The 18162-nt window shown below is 36.6% G+C and overlaps 2 protein-coding genes across 2 annotated transcripts; one reads left to right on the top strand and one right to left on the bottom strand.

The window, feature by feature from the left end:
* Positions 1-564: 564 nt before the first annotated feature.
* Positions 565-2314, bottom strand: PKNH_0514200 (alpha-tubulin II, putative; the record flags this gene model as incomplete). The annotated part of the gene is made up of 3 exons (XM_002258237.1): positions 565-1734; positions 1881-2001; positions 2253-2314. 3 exons carry the CDS (start codon positions 2312-2314, stop codon positions 565-567), a joined length of 1353 nt encoding a protein of 450 aa, XP_002258273.1.
* A 5286-nt stretch (positions 2315-7600) lies between these two features.
* On the top strand, positions 7601-17121 carry PKNH_0514100 (SICAvar, type I; the record flags this gene model as incomplete). The annotated part of the gene is made up of 7 exons (XM_039113910.1): positions 7601-7702; positions 7911-8810; positions 12089-13555; positions 13804-14454; positions 14894-15625; positions 15881-16522; positions 16723-17121. The coding sequence occupies 7 exons, from the start codon at positions 7601-7603 to the stop codon at positions 17119-17121; spliced, it is 4893 nt and encodes a 1630-aa protein (XP_038969520.1).
* Between the last annotated feature and the right edge of the window lie 1041 nt (positions 17122-18162).

Here is an 18162-nt window from a genome sequence, read left to right as displayed (position 1 = left end):
TGCCCATCGTGCATGTACACCAATAACCTTCGCAATACATGCAGTACTGTTCTCTACTCAAGGCGCCTTTTCGTAAAAAGTGTAAATGTTTGAAATGGTCATTTGAGTTCGCCACTGTGTGTGTGCTAAATGAATGTGTTAATTGGGTGCACGCAGGGGGGATATAACTGCACGGTATCAATTGGCATTTGCCTAATCCATCCGCGTGCCGATCGGCAGGGAAAGGAGGTATCACACACGTCTGTGTATAAAAATATAAATGTCCAGATAGTGCAAGCATCCACATATGTAGGGCACACTTCTCTGCTCATTTGTTCACCGCTATATTAAGCGCATAAAAAATTATAGTGCGTTAAAAAAAAAAAAAAAAAAAACGTTGTGCCGCTACACCTCTGCGCTACTACACCTTCGTGTAAAGACATGCAAATCAGGAAGCATGGAGCACTCTTCGGAGCGCACGACTTATTATTTTTTTCAATTTATTTTTTTTATATTTTTTTATTTTTAAATCCACCCTTGTGTATATTATTCTGCGTGTTATTCAGCGCATTCGACATGCATAGTTCATTCGTATCCTTCGTCTTCTCCTTCACCCTCGTTGGTTTCGATACCGACCTCTTCGTAATCCTTTTCCAAAGCAGCCAAATCCTCCCTGGCTTCACTAAATTCTCCCTCCTCCATACCTTCTCCAACGTACCAGTGGACAAATGCTCTCTTAGCGTACATGAGGTCAAATTTCTGGTCCATTCTAGAAAATACTTCAGCAATTGCGGTGGAGTTACTTATCATGCAGACAGCTCTCATCACTTTTGCCAAGTCTCCCCCGGGCACAACAGTGGGTGGTTGGTAATTAATACCACATTTGAATCCAGTTGGGCACCAGTCAACAAACTGAATCGATCTCTTAGTCTTGATTGTAGCAACAGCTGCATTCACATCCTTGGGTACGACATCTCCTCTATACATTAAGCAACAAGCCATGTACTTTCCATGACGGGGATCACATTTAGCCATCATAGAAGCAGGCTCGAATGCAGAGTTCGTAATTTCAGACACGGACAACTGCTCATGATATGCCTTCTCTGCACTAATGATGGGTGCGTAGGACGACAACATAAAGTGGATACGTGGGTAAGGCACCAAGTTCGTTTGAAATTCGGTAACATCCACATTTAGGGCACCATCAAAACGTAGAGAAGCTGTCAACGAGGAAATAACCTGCGCTATTAATCTGTTTAAGTTTGTATAAGTGGGCCTTTCAATGTCCAAATTTTTCTTACATATGTCATATATAGCTTCATTGTCTAACATGATCGCTACGTCTGTGTGTTCTAGAAGAGAGTGGGTCGATAGAACGGAGTTGTATGGTTCGACCACAGCTGTTGATACTTGAGGTGATGGCCAAGAACAGAAATTCAATTTCGATTTCTTTCCGTAATCTATGGCTAGCCTTTCCAATAGAAGACATCCCAGACCACTTCCTGTTCCTCCACCCACAGCATTGAACATAAGAAAGCCTTGTAGACCTGTACAGTTGTCTGCCAATTTTCTCACTCGATCTAAGCAAACATCTACTATTTCCTTTCCTATGGTGTAGTGACCCCTTGCGAAATTGTTTGCGGCATCCTCCTTTCCTGATATTAATTGCTCTGGGTGAAACAGCTGACGATAGGTTCCAGTCCTCACTTCATCTACAACGGTTGGCTCTAGGTCAACGAAGACGCAACGTGGTACCTGTGGTGATAAGTGTGTGTGTGTGTGCCAAGTGGGTGAACATATGCATGAACAGGGAGCGATAAAATAGGAGGAGAGCAGGCATACTTTTTTTTTTTTTTTTTTTTTTTTTTTTGTTCACACTTGTAATTGGTCCCTCTACTTACGTGCTTTCCCGCGCCCGTCTCAGAGAAGAAGGTGTTGAAGGCATCGTCTCCCCCGGCCACAACCTGGTCGCTGGGCATCTGACCATCTGGCTGAATTCCATGTTCCAAACAGAATAGCTCCCTGCCAGGAAAGTGTTTATATATATATATATGTGTGTGTGTGTAATTGCGCGTAGAAATATACACACGTACGCCTGTGCGTACATCAGTAGACGCACACTCCTAAGTAATGCAGGGAAGGTGGTGCCACTCCATCTGTCAACTGTTCATGAGGACGCACACAGAAAACATCATGTGTGTCCCAAACTTCTCTACTCTCCATCAACATTATAATTTTTTCTTTTTTTTTTTTTTTTCCTCTCATCCCATTACCAACAGGCATTTCCAATTTGAATACCAGCCTGACCTACGTGAATGCTAATTACTTCTCTCATTTTTGGAACTTGTTAACTGCATGGGGGGATGGGTGGTAAAACGGATAGTGTGAACATGGTGTGAGGTGAACGAAAGTGGCGGAGGGAAGGGGGGCAAACTTCTACCATGATGAGCACGGCACAGGTGAGCATGGCACAGGCGAGCACATCGTAGGAGGACACCTATTGGGTTAACTCCAACAGGAGTAGGCGCTCGTTTCTACACCCCCACGTGAGTGCCACAGTAACTGCAGGGCTGAATGTATCCATCCCCAGAATCATTAAGGAGAAGCAGACTCCAACAAATTCGTTCTCTCATAAAATACACTGGCGTGGAGGTTCCCAGAGAAGGGTCGCCTTGGGCCCCACGGAGTGTGTATTCCCTCTTCAAACACACGCAAAAACAGAAGCGGAAACTCGACTGCAAATTCCTCCGTACCTCTTCACAAGCAGTGGAGGGGAATAACAAATCAGCCCAAGCAAGGAATGGTGAAAACGCGAATGAACGCTCTGTGGTGAAGGATTAAATTACCGAAGGGAATTCTCTATATTTTGCATGCAAGTAGTTTATATTGTTTCTTCTTTTCATCTAAATGTGAAATTACCAAACGGAGAAGTAAAGAAATGAACAAGTAAAGAAATGAAGAAATAATGAAACACACCTAATGACAGAATGTTTAAAACCATGAGTAAAAGGAAAAAAATGAAAAAAGAAAGAAAAAAAAAAAGCTTGGGGAGAGAGAAAAAAAAAAAAAAAAAAAAAAGTACACATATAATTTACGCGCACATATACACAAGCAAATGCATGATGTATCTTTATGGCTGTTTGTGGAAAAAAAAAAAAAAAGAAAAAAAATTTACTTGTGGGGAAAAGAACCATTCCCACAGCGAATTTTAGAAGCTCTTCATTTTCTCCAAGTCGAAATGGCATAGCTGGATATCGCTATGAAATTGCGCCAAGACAGATGTGCATTTCGGAAGTAGCCGCAGGGGAGTTCCTAAGCTTCACCGCTCACGGAAGGACAAGCTTATATATAAATTCTCCACAAATATAAACACACACACATACATATATATATATATATACATATATACATATACATATGTGCATATATATATTATATATTTATTTACTTATATGTTAAGCCACCCGCGAGAGCCGCGGGGATGCATTAGCCAAATGGGGTGCTAAAAAAAAAGAGAAGGAAGGTGCGCAGAAAGAGGGAAATTTCAAATGGATAATCCAAGTGATGGAGAAGAAAGCCACACGAACTCCTACATCTAAGTACATATGTATCCGTCTTTTTTTTTTTTTTTTTTTTTTTTTTTTTTTTTATAGTCTTTCCATGTCACCTTAATGCTAGTTTGCCTGCCTACCCAGGTTATTAGAGACAGAGATATGGATCTCAGTGCAACGTCGAAAAGGGATTTTTTTTTTTTTTTTTTTTTTTTTTTTTTTTACACAAACAGCCATAAAGATACATCATGCATTTGCTTGTATATACGTGCGCGTAAATTATATGTGTACTTTTTTTTTTTTTTTTTTTTAATTATGATAGCTCGCTGAGCGAAGTGCTTCCCTTTTTGCAATTTTACCTTCCCATTTATACGCGCATCGGTAATTTTATCGCTTTTAAAAAAAAATGCGATGAGAAAAGGAAGGGGGCGAGGGCCAAAACATGAATTCGCATAAATGCGTACATCAACGCGGTGCACCCGGAAGGGCGAGACATTCCAGGGGAAAAAAAAAAAAATTCACAAATGTTTTAACAAAAAATTGAACTGAAAAAGAGAAAAAAAAAAGAAGAATACACAATAAATTTTTAGTACTTTAATGAAGCGCCTTCGTTAGATTTCCTTTGCTTCTTAGAACAGCTGTAGAAGCGCATTGTCTACTCAGCGCAATCCATTGCGCATTTGCAAAATGGGCCAAGTGAGAAATGTGAAAATTGGTACGCTCCTTTTCGATATTGTGTATTGGCGGAAGGGACCCTTTTCTCTTTAAAAATTGTTCGCCGAATGGTGAAGTGAAAACTCTCTGATGTTAATAAGATGCAGTGATCCAAAAATGAAAGAAAAAAGTGGAACAAATTATTTGGCAAATGGAAATGTGTCTCCGCGGTGAGTTCCCATTCAATTATTCCTACAACAAGGAGAAAGTAATTTTCCTCATTTAGGTTTCCCTTGAAATGGAGAAGGAAGTTGGACCACACGTTCGTTTTATTGTAGCCTTCCTATTTTATCACTTATCATTTGTCACCTATTACTTCTTTTTTTTTTTTTCTTGATTAATGTTATAAAGTCGAATGAAAAAGAAAGAAGGGAAAAGGAATGAGGCAATTTTCTTCTTCCTTCCATGTGAGCATATTGTAATTTTGGACCTCTTCACATGTGAAACTGCACCTAAAGAAGATTGTGTATGGTATAAAAAAGGAGGATTAATCTCCGCCAGAACACACCTTCGCAAAAATTCGGCGAACCCATGCCCGAGAACACCATCGCGAGGAACCTATTTTGCGAACAGTTCGCAACCACGCGCGGACACTATATTACGGTTCCGCGCAAAAAAGTGTGGAAGAAGCACAACCTTTTTACAAATGGTCCACAATGAGAATTAAAGAGGAAAAGGAAGGAACGGAAGGGAGGTTCGTGATATAGGACTTCGGGTATGGGGTTCAGGGTTTACGTTTTAGGGTTTAGGGTTTAGGGTTTAGGGTTTAGGGTTTAGGGTTCAGGGTTCAGGGTTTAGGGTTCAGGGTTTAGGGTTTAGGGTTCCGGGTTTAGGGTTCCGGGTTTAGGGTTCCGGGTTTAGGTTCGGGCTTCAGTTTTTAGGTTCAGGGTTCAGGGTTATGGTTCAGTATTTTTGGGGTTAGTGTAAAGGTTTTTTGGTTTTAGGTTTAGTGTTTAGGGTTTCCGGATTTTAGGTTTTATGGTTTAGGCTTTAGGTTTTAGGATTCAGGGTTTAGGGTTTAGGCTTTTGTGTTTCTGGTTTCGGCTTTAGGGCTCAGAGTTTGGATTTAGGGTTTAAGGTTTTATGGTTTAGGTTTTTATATTTAACGTTTTGGATTTAGGGTTAAGGGTTTAAGGTTTAAGGTTCAGGTTTCCGTGTTTCCGTGTTTCTGTGTGGCCGTGTTTCTGTTTTAGGTTTTAGTTTTCAGGGTTCAGCGTTTTGGGTTTCAAGGTTTAAGGTTCAGGGTTTAGGGTTTAGTGTTTAGGGTTTAGTGTTTAGGGTTTAGGGTTTAGTGTTTAGGGTTTAGGGTTTAGGGTTTAGGGTTTAGGATTTAGGGGTTAGTTATTCCGGGTTTAGGGTTTAGGCATTCCGGGTTTAGGGTTTAGGAATTCCGGCTTCAGGGTTTAGGGTTTAGGGTTCAGGATTTAGGGTTTAGGGTTTAGGTTCAGGGTTTTAGGGTTTAGGTTTTAGGGTTTATGGTTCAGGGTTTAGGGTTTAGGGTTTAGGTGTTTTATGTTTATGGTTTAGGATTCAGGGATATATAATTAAAGCTTCACGTGTATAAGAGTAAGATTCCGATTTTAGGGTAAAGGGTTAATGAGTAAAAAAATATCCGAAAAGGAGACGATTTATAAAAGGATTGAAGGTAAAAATGAATGAAATAAAGGAAGTCATGGGAAGAGGAAAGCAAGATTGTTTAAAGGATAATTGAGAAGGAATGTTTAAATGGTAAATGATGGAATGTTTTGTTTAAAGGATGAAAAAGAAATATGTTTTTTAAGGGAGAGAAGGAAAAGAAGGGGGGTTTAAAAGTAGGATAAGGAGTATGAATATTTTTAGTGTGGAGTAAAAGGAGGATAGATTAAGGGTTAAGAAGGTTTGTTTGTAGGTAGAACAAAACGAAGAATGTTTTGAGGGGGTGAGAAAAAGGGGAACGTTTTAAAGGGGGGAAAAAAAAAAAAAAGTAGTAAAGGAAGAAAAAAATGAAAAGTCTTTAATATAGGAAAAAATTATTTTTAAGGAAAAAAAAAAAAAAAGAGTGAAGGAATGAAAGGGAAAGAAAAAGAAAAAGAAAAAAGAAAAAGATAATAAAAAAAAAAGAAGGAAGAAAATGTAGGAAGGAACGAAGAAAAGAAGAAAGAAAAGAAGAAAGAAAAGAAGAAAGAAAAAAAAGAAAAAAAAGAAAAAAAAGAAAAAAAAGAAAAAAAAGAAAAAAAAGAAAAAAAAGAAGAAAAGTAAAGGACGTTTAAGGAGAAGAAGGAAGAGAGAATAATAGAAGGAAGAGAAAAAAGAAGGAAGAGAAAAAAGAAGGAAGAGAAGAAAAGGATGAAGTTTTAAAGAAGAAATTGATGGGCTCAGGTGAAGAAGGTAAGTATAAATTAAAGAGAAAAAAAAAGAGAAAAAGAAGAGAAAAAAAAGAAAAAAAAGAAAAAAAAAAGAAAAAAAAGAGAGAAAAAAAAGAAAACGTCCAAGCAAAGGAAAGAAGAAGAAAGAAGAAAATTAAAAAAAAAAAAAAGGAATAGAAAAACATAAAAGCTTATTACTTTTCCTTCTAAGGAAGGAAAGAGAAGATAGGTGGAAAGTGGAAGGAAGTGTAACAGGAATGGAAGGAAAAAAGGGGGTGGGAAGAAAACATCCGGGTATATATGTCGGTTTCCGGATGTAGGGTTAAGGGTTTCAGGGTATATAAGTCTGATTCTGGCTTAAGGGGTAAGGTTTCTAGGGTTTAGGAGTCAGGTTCCAGGGTATAGGAATCCGGATTCAGGGTATAGGAATACGTTTTCAGGGGTATAGGAGTAACGTTTCAGGGTATAGGAGTAAGGTTTTAGGTTATAGGAATAAGGTTTTAGTGGTATTAAAATAAGGTTTTAGTGGTATTAAAATAAGGTTTTAGGGGTATAAGAATAAGTTTTAGGGGTGTTAGAGTAAGGTTTTAAGGGTATAGGAGTAATGTTTCAGGGGGTAGCTTTAGCTGCTTTAGGGGGGGAAAGGAAGAACTCCTCGCAGACAGGGACAGGATACTACATACTAACCGGATATTACACAGCTACCGGAAAATATAGACCAACCTGTAATTGAGCAAACCAGAAACTACTGACCAATGGGACAAAGGGGGAAAACTCGGACATCCAAATCGAATCGGACATACGCTTTGAGATTACGAAGATAGCAGTTTGAACAGGAATCTTGCACATCCGTACACAACAGAATTTATCCAACATTTAACTATATATTTTTATCAAAAATAAGACATCTATACAAGAACAGGCAAAGAAGGAAGGCTCTGTATATTTTACATCTTTTTTTTTTGAAAGTGTAGATTGTTACATATTTTTTATTATTGTAGGAGAGAAAAAATGGGGAAGCTGAGAGGAGCGAAGGGTATGTTTGGCATTCTAATGGCCCAGTGGCTACAGGGGAAAAAGGACAGTAAGCAAAAGAAGGGTGTTTCAAAGGAGGTAAAATCATATAACCTAAACTACATCTTCACTTTATTAATATGTTGTTCTATATATGTGTGTAGAATTACGCTTGTGTCCGATTTTTCATAATAATTGCATTATGTGCACGAAGTATACATATATTTGCCTGTGCATGTATATATATATATACTCCATGTATATGCGTGAAAATATGCATATATATATATGTCACTTTATTCTATAGGCGGAATTAGGTGAGATAATGGTCAATGTGGTAAGAGAAATTATTACTGACATGAACAGTACGGTGAATGAGAGCACTGCTGAAGGAATGTGCGCAAACGCAGGAATTAGTGAGTCGACGGAGAAGGAAGTGTGCACATTCATTGTGAAGAATTTACTAGATATAAAGGGAATTAGAGGACATAAATGTACAGAGGGGAAAATTGAGGATAAAATGAAGGAATTTGTTCACTGCACAATATTGAACTTATGGTCCACACTTTACTTATCTAATCATTGTAATAATAAGAATGCTGTAAATGGCGCTTACAATATAATGAATAGCAGGAACAAAAGATACAGGGGAACTTCTGTTTGTGGGAGATGTGAATTGGGGTTTTTGGAGCCCATGAAAGTATTGAAAGGCACGGCGAGCGTATTAGGAGTTATTTATCAAATGATGGTGAAGGATAAGGAAGTTATGAGACTAATAAAAGGGGGAGGAAGTCAAGCTCAGGGGGGTTGTGACGAACATAAAAAAATTTTAAAGGGTTTAGGTCTCCCTGAAAGCATCCCTCCTCCTCTTCTTCCTCCTCGTGCTCCTGCCCCTCCAAGCAGAGGACTACCAACACCATCATCAACCACAACCACAACAACAACCACAACAACACCTGTTACATCATCAGTTCAACCACCACCAACGTCAACACCAACACCACTACAACAAACAGTATCAACACCTGTCACAACCACAACAACAGCAGCAACAGCAGCACAATCTGATCCATGCTCCCCCAACTACCAGCCATCTCAAGAAATAAAAGCAAGTGATAAGAAGGGAGACGACCTAAGACTAGCATGGAAACAATATTTGAGTTCCTCCTCACAGAATGGACAACCTGGCCAAGCCGTAACCATTCCGGTAAGTAATGTTACTGTTATAAATATTATTATTTGTCGTTATTATTGTTATTATTATTATTGTTATTATTATTAATATTATCATTATTTGTCCTTATTACCATTATTATCATTATTATCATTATTATTATTATTATCATTATTATTATTATTATCATTATTATTATTATTATCATCATTATTTGTCGTTATTATTATCATTATTTGCCGTTATCATTATTATTATTATTATAATTATTATTATAATAATTATTATTATTATCATTATTATTATCCCTATCATTATCATTATCATTGTCATTATTATTATCATTATTATTTGTCGTTCTCATTATTATTGTATTTTTTAAAAAAAAAAAGCAAAAAAAAGAAAAAAGAAGAAAGGAAAGGAAAAGGAAGGAAGGAAGAAATAAAAGAGAAAGAAGGAAAATAAATGAACGAAGAAAGAAAAAAATTGCATAAAAAAAGAATATAAAAGAAAAAAAAGAATATAAAAAATAAAAAATAAAAAAAAGAAAAAAAAAAAAGAAAGAAAAAATATTTTTCGCAAGGGGAAAAAAAAAATGAAGAAAAAATTGAAAATAAAAAAAAAAAAAAAAAAAAAAAAAAAATGATTGTATGAATGAATGCGTATGGGGTGTACATGTAAGATTTCGGATTTTTAGGTTGCGGGATTTAATATTTTTACGGTGTATATGTGTAAGATTTCGCATTTAGGTTGCGGGATATAATATTTTACGGTGTATATGTGTAAGATTTCGTATTTAGGTTGCGGGATTTAATATTTTTACGGTGTATATGTGTAAGATTTCGTATTTAGGTTGCGGGATATAATATTTTACGGTGTATATGTGTAAGATTTCGTATTTAGGTTGCGGGATTTAATATTTTTACGGTGTATATGTGTAAGATTTCGTATTTAGGTTGCGGGATATAATATTTTACGGTGTATATGTGTAAGATTTCGTATTTTTAGGTTGCGGGATTTATAATATTTTACAGTGTATATGTGTAAGATTTCGTATTTAGGTTGCGGGATTTATAATATTTTTACGGTGTATATGTGTAAGATTTCGTATTTAGGTTACGGGATTTATAATATTTTACGGGGTATATGTGTAAGATTTCGTATTTTTAGGTTGCGGGATTTATAATATTTTACAGTGTATATGTGTAAGATTTCGGATTTTTAGGTTGCGGGATTTATAATATTTTTACGGTGTATATGTGTAAGATTTCGCATTTTTAGGTTGCGGGATTTATAATATTTTACGGTGTATATGTGTAAGATTTCGTATTTTAGGTTGCGGGATTTAATATTTTTACGGTGTATATGTGTAAGATTTCGTATTTAGGTTGCGGGATATAATATTTTACGGTGTATATGTGTAAGATTTCGTATTTAGGTTGCGGGATTTAATATTTTTACGGTGTATATGTGTAAGATTTCGTATTTAGGTTGCGGGATATAATATTTTACGGTGTATATGTGTAAGATTTCGTATTTAGGTTGCGGGATTTATAATATTTTACGGTGTATATGTGTAAAATTTCGCATTTAGGTTGCGGGATATAATATTTTACGGTGCAAGTGTAAGATTTCGCATTTAGGTTGCGGGATATAATATTTTACGGTGTACATGTGTAAGATTTCGCATTTTTAGGTTGCGGGATATAATATTTTTACGGGTGTACATGTGTAAGATTTCGTATTTAGGTTACGGGATTTATAATATTTTACGGGTGTATATGTGTAAGATTTCGTATTTAGGTTGTGGGATTTAATATTTTAGGGTTGTATGTGTATGATTTCATATTTAGGTTGCGGGATTTAATATTTTACGGTGTATATGTGTACGATTTTGCATTTTTAGGTTGCGGGATTTATAATATTTTACGGTGTATGTGTGTAAGATTTCGCATTTTTAGGTTGCGGGATTTAATATTTTAGGGTTGTATGTGTAAGATTTCGTATTTTTAGGTTGCGAGATTTATAATATTTTACGGTGTATATGTGTAGGATTTTTCATTTAGGTTGCGGGATATAATATTTTACGGTATATGTAACATTTCGCATTTTGTGAGTATATGTATAAGATTTCTCATTCTTAGGCTGTGTATGTGGGAAATTTTGTATTTTTAAGGTTAAGGTTCTTGGGTACGAGGATAGCGACTTGGCCTTCCATTTAGTTTTCTGGGAAAAGATTTTCTTTTTTTCGCGGAAAAAAAGAAAAAGAGAAAGAAAAAAAAAAGGTGGGCTTGGAAGATGAAAAGGTTTTAAGGGTGTTGGAATAAGGTGGTGGGGGTGCTAGAATTTGGATTCCGGGTTTAGGGGGAAGGTTTTGGGGATATAGGAGTAAGATTCCAGGTTCAGGAATAAGGTTGTTGGGGTGTTGGAATTAAGGTTGTTGGGGTGTTGGAATTAAGGTTGTTGGGGTGTTGGAATTAAGGTTGTTGGGGTGTTGGAATTAAGGTTGTTGGGGTGTTGGAATTAAGGTTGTAGGGGTATTAGAATAAGGCTTTAGGGGTATAGGAATAAGGTTGTAGGATATTGGAATGAGGTTCAGGGTATAGGGAGAAGGTTGTTGGGGTGTTGGAATGAAGGTTGTGAGGGTGTTGGAATGAATGTTGTGAGGGTGTTGGAATAAGGTTGTAGGAATGTTAGAATAAGGTTCTAGGGATGTAGGAATAAGGTTTTAAGGTATAGGAGTAAGGTTTTAGGGTATAGAAGTAAGGTTTCTGGGGGTTAGGCTTAAGGTTTTAGGGGTGTTGGAATAAGGTTTCCGGGTTAGTTTTAGTTACTTTAAGGGGGGGGAAAGGAAAAACTCCTCGCACACAAAAACGGGATACTACACAAAACCCCCCGATGAATGCCGCAGGCATACTACCTGAGGGAAGAAGTCTTCGCAGACAGGAAGGCAAATCCCGGATGGCAGGAGGAAACCGGATACTACACCCAGCGGATGGTGGGAACCGTTACTACGCCAACAGGATGGCATGGGAAAAAAACGGATAGTTGGGACCGGAAACTACATACCACAACTCGACAACCAAGAGGAAGTAAAAAATAAATTAAGAAAAGAAGAAAAAATAATGAAAAAAAAAGAAAAAAAACAGGAAAGAAGAAAAAAAAAAAAAAGAAGCAGCTTTCTTCTTCGATCCACATATATATTTGTTCTGTAAAATTTAAGAATTTGCATAAATTTCACACATATATGTATGTATGTATGTGCCCCTAATTATTTCATTTTTTTGTCCTTTTGTCCTTTTTACTTTTAGGGTGATGTGGAGTCGAAGGTGCAGGAAATGTTCCAGGAACTCAAGTCCTACATGAATTGGGGGAACGGCAAGGGGAGTGTCCCCCGTGCATGTTCGACTTTGAGTTACCCCGGGGAAAAGGGGAAAGAAGATCACATGAAGCAAATATGCCGAGTACCCGTGATGATTGTGAACTGGATGGCAGGATTAGATGAGCAGGGGAAGGAGAAAAATGGGGTGACTCGGAAGGAGGAGTGGGAACAGTATTTAAGATGTATAGTGGGGCATAGTATTATATTAAGAATCCTGGGAAATAAATGTGATGCAAAAAAAATGCTAGAAATTATCTCAGATAATATGAAGAAAGGGGGAAGTCAAGGTACTGTGCCCAATGTGAATAGCATATGTTCCTGGGTTAAGGTTGACGATATGGAAAAAATGGAGCAGCTTATTGGTCCCACAGTTGATGCTTGGTTACATGGTGCAAAGCAACCCACGGGTAGGGGCGGTATTATGGGGGTAGGTAATATAGTAGAGTGGATGAAATGTAATGATCATCAAAAACAGAAGGAAGATGGGCAAGAAGAGAATTGTAAAAGTGATAGAATTATAGACTTATTAGGAGGAGGGAGGTTAGGGGCATTACGGAAATTAGTCGATCCTGTAGCTCGTGCAACATCATGCATCAAAGACAAGCATAGCAACGCCAGCAACGGCAACTTATGTAAATATTTAGATTGCATGAAACACCTATGGATGAAGATGGATGCATCAACGCAAAAAAGCAAGGTAAGTGTGCACAGGAACATACACATATATTACCATCACCTTATACAGAACAACTTTTGGACAAAGGATGTCAAGGCATTGTGGACAGAACTGTCCACAGCAATGAATATAGATGGGGGTAACGGTACTAAAGGAAATGGATGTAATCAAATGGATGATGGCAGTGCCACTGGCAGTGCCGGTGGCACTGCCAGAACTGCCACTGACCCTGAAAAGAAGGCATGCAATTATTTGCATGCCGGTTTAAAAACACTATACGAGGGTACTTCGACAACAGGAAACAATGGTATCCTGTCGAAGAAGAACCCATCGTTGAGACAAACGATGGGTTGTTTCTTACTTCACGCTTATGCAAAACACATGAAAGATAAAGCTGTTTGTTTTATTGATGCTGGGATAAAACAAGCATTTGATTCATGGTATCAGAAGATGTCCACTTGCAATGTCAGTGGCACGGAGCCTTGTGTTCCGTGCCAATGGAAAGAGGAGGAATATAAGATTTGCAACATTACCATAAATAGTAGTGCAACCCCAGCAAAAACTGCGAAGACCAAAGTGGAAGGAATTGTCAATAATAATGACCCCGACACTAAGTCCATCATAACTAACATAAATAAAATGGAAAAATTATGTGATGGTTTACAATGTATAGCATCCCACTTAAATTCATCAAACGGACAACACTCGAATACAACTGCAGTGAGTAGAATGGGGGGAAGAATGTGTATAGGTGTATACAAATATACATCTACACATATATGTTCACACATATATGCATTTATGTATATGTATATGTGTATACATGTATGTATGTGTCTACATATGTACATATACATATATACGTATGTATATATATATATATATATATATATATATATATATATATATATATATATATATATATATATATATATATATATATATATATTTTATCACCACTTATACAGGACAACTTTTGGGATGGAACAAATGGCGAGGTTCATAAGTTGTGGCAAGCATTGTCACAAGCAATGAAGGACAGTAATGGAACAGGGAGTGGAAATGGATGTAATGAAATGGATGATAATGGCCAAAATAGAACACCCACCGACCCCGAAAAGAAGGCATGCCAACATCTTACAGCAGGTTTCGAAAAACTGAAGCAACTTTCAGAGTCCACAACATCTAACGGTAAAATTTTGGATAAGAACGCATCTTTGAAACTAGCAATGGGTTGTTTCTTACTTCATTTTTATGCAAAGAAAATGAAAAACGACGCGAAATGTGAAATAGAAGCTGGAATAAAGAAGGCTTTTGAGGTTGGTGGTAAAGATTTAAGTAATAATGTTAATTGCAATGGTGGCAAGGGACAATGTGTCTCTTGCCATTGGAATGATGCCACCATTGACGACTGCGAAATTACCACAACTGGCACCACCCCGAAAGCGAAAGTAACGGACAAATTAACACCAGTTCAAAACGAAATGAAAACCACCTTAACTACCACCATGAAGGACATAAACAAAGCCGAGTCTTTATGTGCCAAACTCCAATGTGCCGCACCCAAATGGTTCAACAACAACAAAGCAGGGAATAGTGGTACTGTTAACAAGACTTGGGTAAGTATTACTACCACCAACACAATCCTGAGGGGTAGAAGGAATTAAAGGAATAAAAAAAAAAAAAACATTTTTCTGATTCCGGGTTTAGGAAGAAGGTTGTAGAGGTATTAGAATAAGGTTGTATGGGTGTTGGAATAAGGTTGTATGGGTATTAGAATAAGGTTGTATGGGTGTTAGAATAAGGTTGTAGGGTTATTGGAATAAAGGTTTTAGGGGTATTAGAATAAGGTTCCAGGGTTAGCTTTAGTTGAGGAAGGGGGGGAAAGGAAAAATTCCTCGCAGACAGGAACCGGATACTACACCAACCGGATACTACACACTAACCGGATACTACACACTAACCGGATACTACACCAACCGCATATTACACCAACATGATACTACACAACCTACCAATTACATATATATAACCTCTTTTTCTTTTTTTTTTTTATAGTGTGAATTCTGGGATAAGGCTGTTAAGACAACACTGACAGAGTTGTTTAACAAGATCGAGGAGAATGGAAAGAACAATGCAACCAAAACTGATGGTCCATGCCGAGGCTTTGGTGATGGTAATGAACATAGTGTTGAAAGAAAAGCTTGTAATCATATCACAGCAGGGTTAAAATACATTTCTGAGGTTCAAGGTGACGCCAAGGGCGTCACCAATAATGCAAATGCAGAGGCTGATGATAAGTTTTTTAAACAATCTATGATGTGCGCAGCACTTAATCTTTATGCTGATAGAATAAAAAAAGAAACGGCCACAAGTTGTCCCATTGGTGAGGAAACAGTACAAAGAATGTTTGTTGCAGGGAATGGAAGTAATACTTTGTCCCCGACTTCGTGTTCTGGTAGTGGTGGTAATAATAATAATTGTTTTATTTGCACAAGAGAACCAGATTTTAGTGGTTGCAACCTTCTCGTTCATAAAGACCTCATTGGAACATCAACACTGCCAAATGGACAAAGTTGTACTGATAACGCAACTGAAGTAAAGACTAAAATGGACGAACTCCTCAACAACGAAGAAAATCAATCCAACATTAACACCAAAATGAAAGAAACATTAACTACTATCACTAAAATGGACAACCATTTCTGTACTCAACTCCAATGCGCAATCAAACAAAAACTGAAGATCAAAAATGGACAAGCAACCTCAACCGGAACAACGTCATCTTGGGTAAGGCGCGGTAGACAACTACATATATACATACATAAATGTATATATATATATATATATATATATGTATATATGTATATATATGTATATATATGTATATGTATGTATATGTATGTATATGAATATGTATGTGTATATATGTATATGTGTATATATGTATGTATGTATATATATGTAGATGTATATATATGTATAAATGTATATATCTATATATATATATTTTTTTTCTTCTTTCCCTTCATCTTTAATGATCAGAGTGACATAAACAGTGCCGCTGAAAATGAATTAACGAACCTCCTAAAGCATATGACGAATTCTGACAAGCAGTCGAAGGTTACCGACTTCTGCAAAGAAAGCAATTGGGATAATGGCACTAAAGAAGGCAAAACAAATAAAGCAGCTTGTTTGCTTTTTGCTTCAGGACTGCAGCACATTTATACCCATGGTAATGGCCGTCCCAACGGCCAAAAGAAGGGCCAGTTCAATGGCCCATCGTTTGAACAAACGATGGGTTGTTTATTTCTTAAAGAATATGCAAAACAATTAAAAGGCTTGGCAGAAACGAAGAAAAAAACTGAGGTACATCCTCAATGTAGCGTAAATGCGGGCATAAAATACGCTTTTAGCAAAAGTAAAGACATTATGAAAGCATCATCTAAATGCAGCAATAATAATTCTTGTTTTGTGTGCACAGAAGGAGGTTATGATGATTGCCTCATTGGCACTGACAATGTAAAGCAAAAAGTGGAACCACTGCTCAAAACGAAACAAACCCATATGCAGCAAACACTAGCGAATACACTTTGTCCCATCCTTCCTATGGATCTTCTTACCCCTTTTCTTCCTTTGGCTCCTGTCTCTATTGGTCTTTCTGTTATGGCTTATTACCTTTGGAAGGTAAAAGATTAAAAAAAAGAAAAATTAATAAAAAAGAAGAAAAAAATTAATGGGAAAAAAAATTTTTTTTAATGGTTAAAAGGAAAAAAAAAAATTTTTAAATGGTTAAAAAAATAAAATAAAATAAATGTGTAAAAAGAATATTTCACAATCTTCAGCAAAAATATCCTCTCATTTTTTTTTTTTTTTTTTTTCTTTAGTATTTTGGTCCTCTTGGTAAAGGAGGACCGCGTTTCCGAAGATCTCCTACTGAAATTCCTGGTCCATCCGTACAAGAACAAGTCCTTGATCATGTGCAGCAAGATAGTTCACATGAATATCGTTTGGTAAAGGAACGAAAACCTCCATCTGCTCCAACAAGAACGAAACGTTCTGGTCGCGTGAATCGTCGAACGATTATTGAAATTCATTTTGAAGTGTTGGATGAATGTCAAAAAGGGGACACACAATTGAACCAGAAGGATTTTCTAGAACTTTTGGTTCGAGAATTCATGGGATCGGAATTTATGGAAGAAGAACAGATTCCTAAGGAAGAGGTTCTTATGGAAAGTGTTCCAATGGAACGTGTTCCAAGTTTAGGTTCCGGGTTTATGATTTAAGGTTCAGTGTTTAGGGTTCATGGCTTATGTTTTAGGGTTGACGGTTTAGGTTTCAGGGTTTAGATGTTTTGGGTTCAGGGTTTAGGGTTTATTGTTTAAGATTAAGGATATAAATTAAAAGTTTCACTCTGTGAGAATGAAGGTGTTTTTTTGAGGAGTTTGAAATGGATGAAAACCTTCATTAATAATGTGTTATATTCAGATGAGAATTTTATTTCAAAGAACAGACACACGCACACAAATAATTTTGACGTAGTCTCGTGATAAGGGAAAAATATATATGCTTGGAGTGTAAAATGTTTTGGAAAAAAGAATATTGGTTTCATACCCTTTTTGTCCTCTTTTTTTTTTGTATTGTTTGATTGTGCTCATATGTTCAGTGTATAATGAATATGAGAGCCTATAGATAAGAAAAAAAAATTCTTTCTTCCATATTTTATTCTCATTTTGTTTGAAAATTTTTTTTTTTTTTTGGTGAAAGGACACCCTTTTGTTTTTAGAAAAAAAAAAAACATTCTTCTTTTTTTAAGAACATTATTATTTTTTTTTTTTTGTCTTCTTTTTTTTTTTTTTATTGAAAAAAAAAAAAAAAAGGACGGTGGATGATGAAATTCGAATATTACAGTTGCAAAAGGTCGCAAATATAAAGAAAATTTTTTTAAGGAAGGAGTTGCGCGCACAAGGAAAAAAAAAGGACAGTGGATGATGAAATTCTAATTCCACAGTTTGCAAATGTTCCAAATGGAATTTTAGGGGAATACCACATAAAGGAAGGGAAAGGGGGGAAACAAAATTCGCTCGGTAATCCTAAATGTAAGGAGGATGCCTTAAATTCGCAGAGTCGCTCTTTGTGGTGTACATGTGTGTGAGAATGCAAACTCAGCTTAACTGTACAACTAGCGGTTACATAGGCTTGTATAGAGTTACATATAATTCTTCTACTTCCTTTCTTTTATAAGGGGAGGGGAGTAAATTTACATTGTACCAATATTTTCCATTTTTCTTATTCACCTCTGTTCCTGTTCGCAACTCCCTCAGTTT

Source organism: Plasmodium knowlesi (genome assembly GCF_000006355.2).
Source record: "Plasmodium knowlesi strain H genome assembly, chromosome: 5".
NCBI classification, from domain to species: Eukaryota; Apicomplexa; class Aconoidasida; order Haemosporida; family Plasmodiidae; genus Plasmodium; species Plasmodium knowlesi.
The sequence above is the reverse complement of the archived record's forward strand: the minus strand, read 5'-3'. Positions and strand labels throughout refer to the sequence as shown.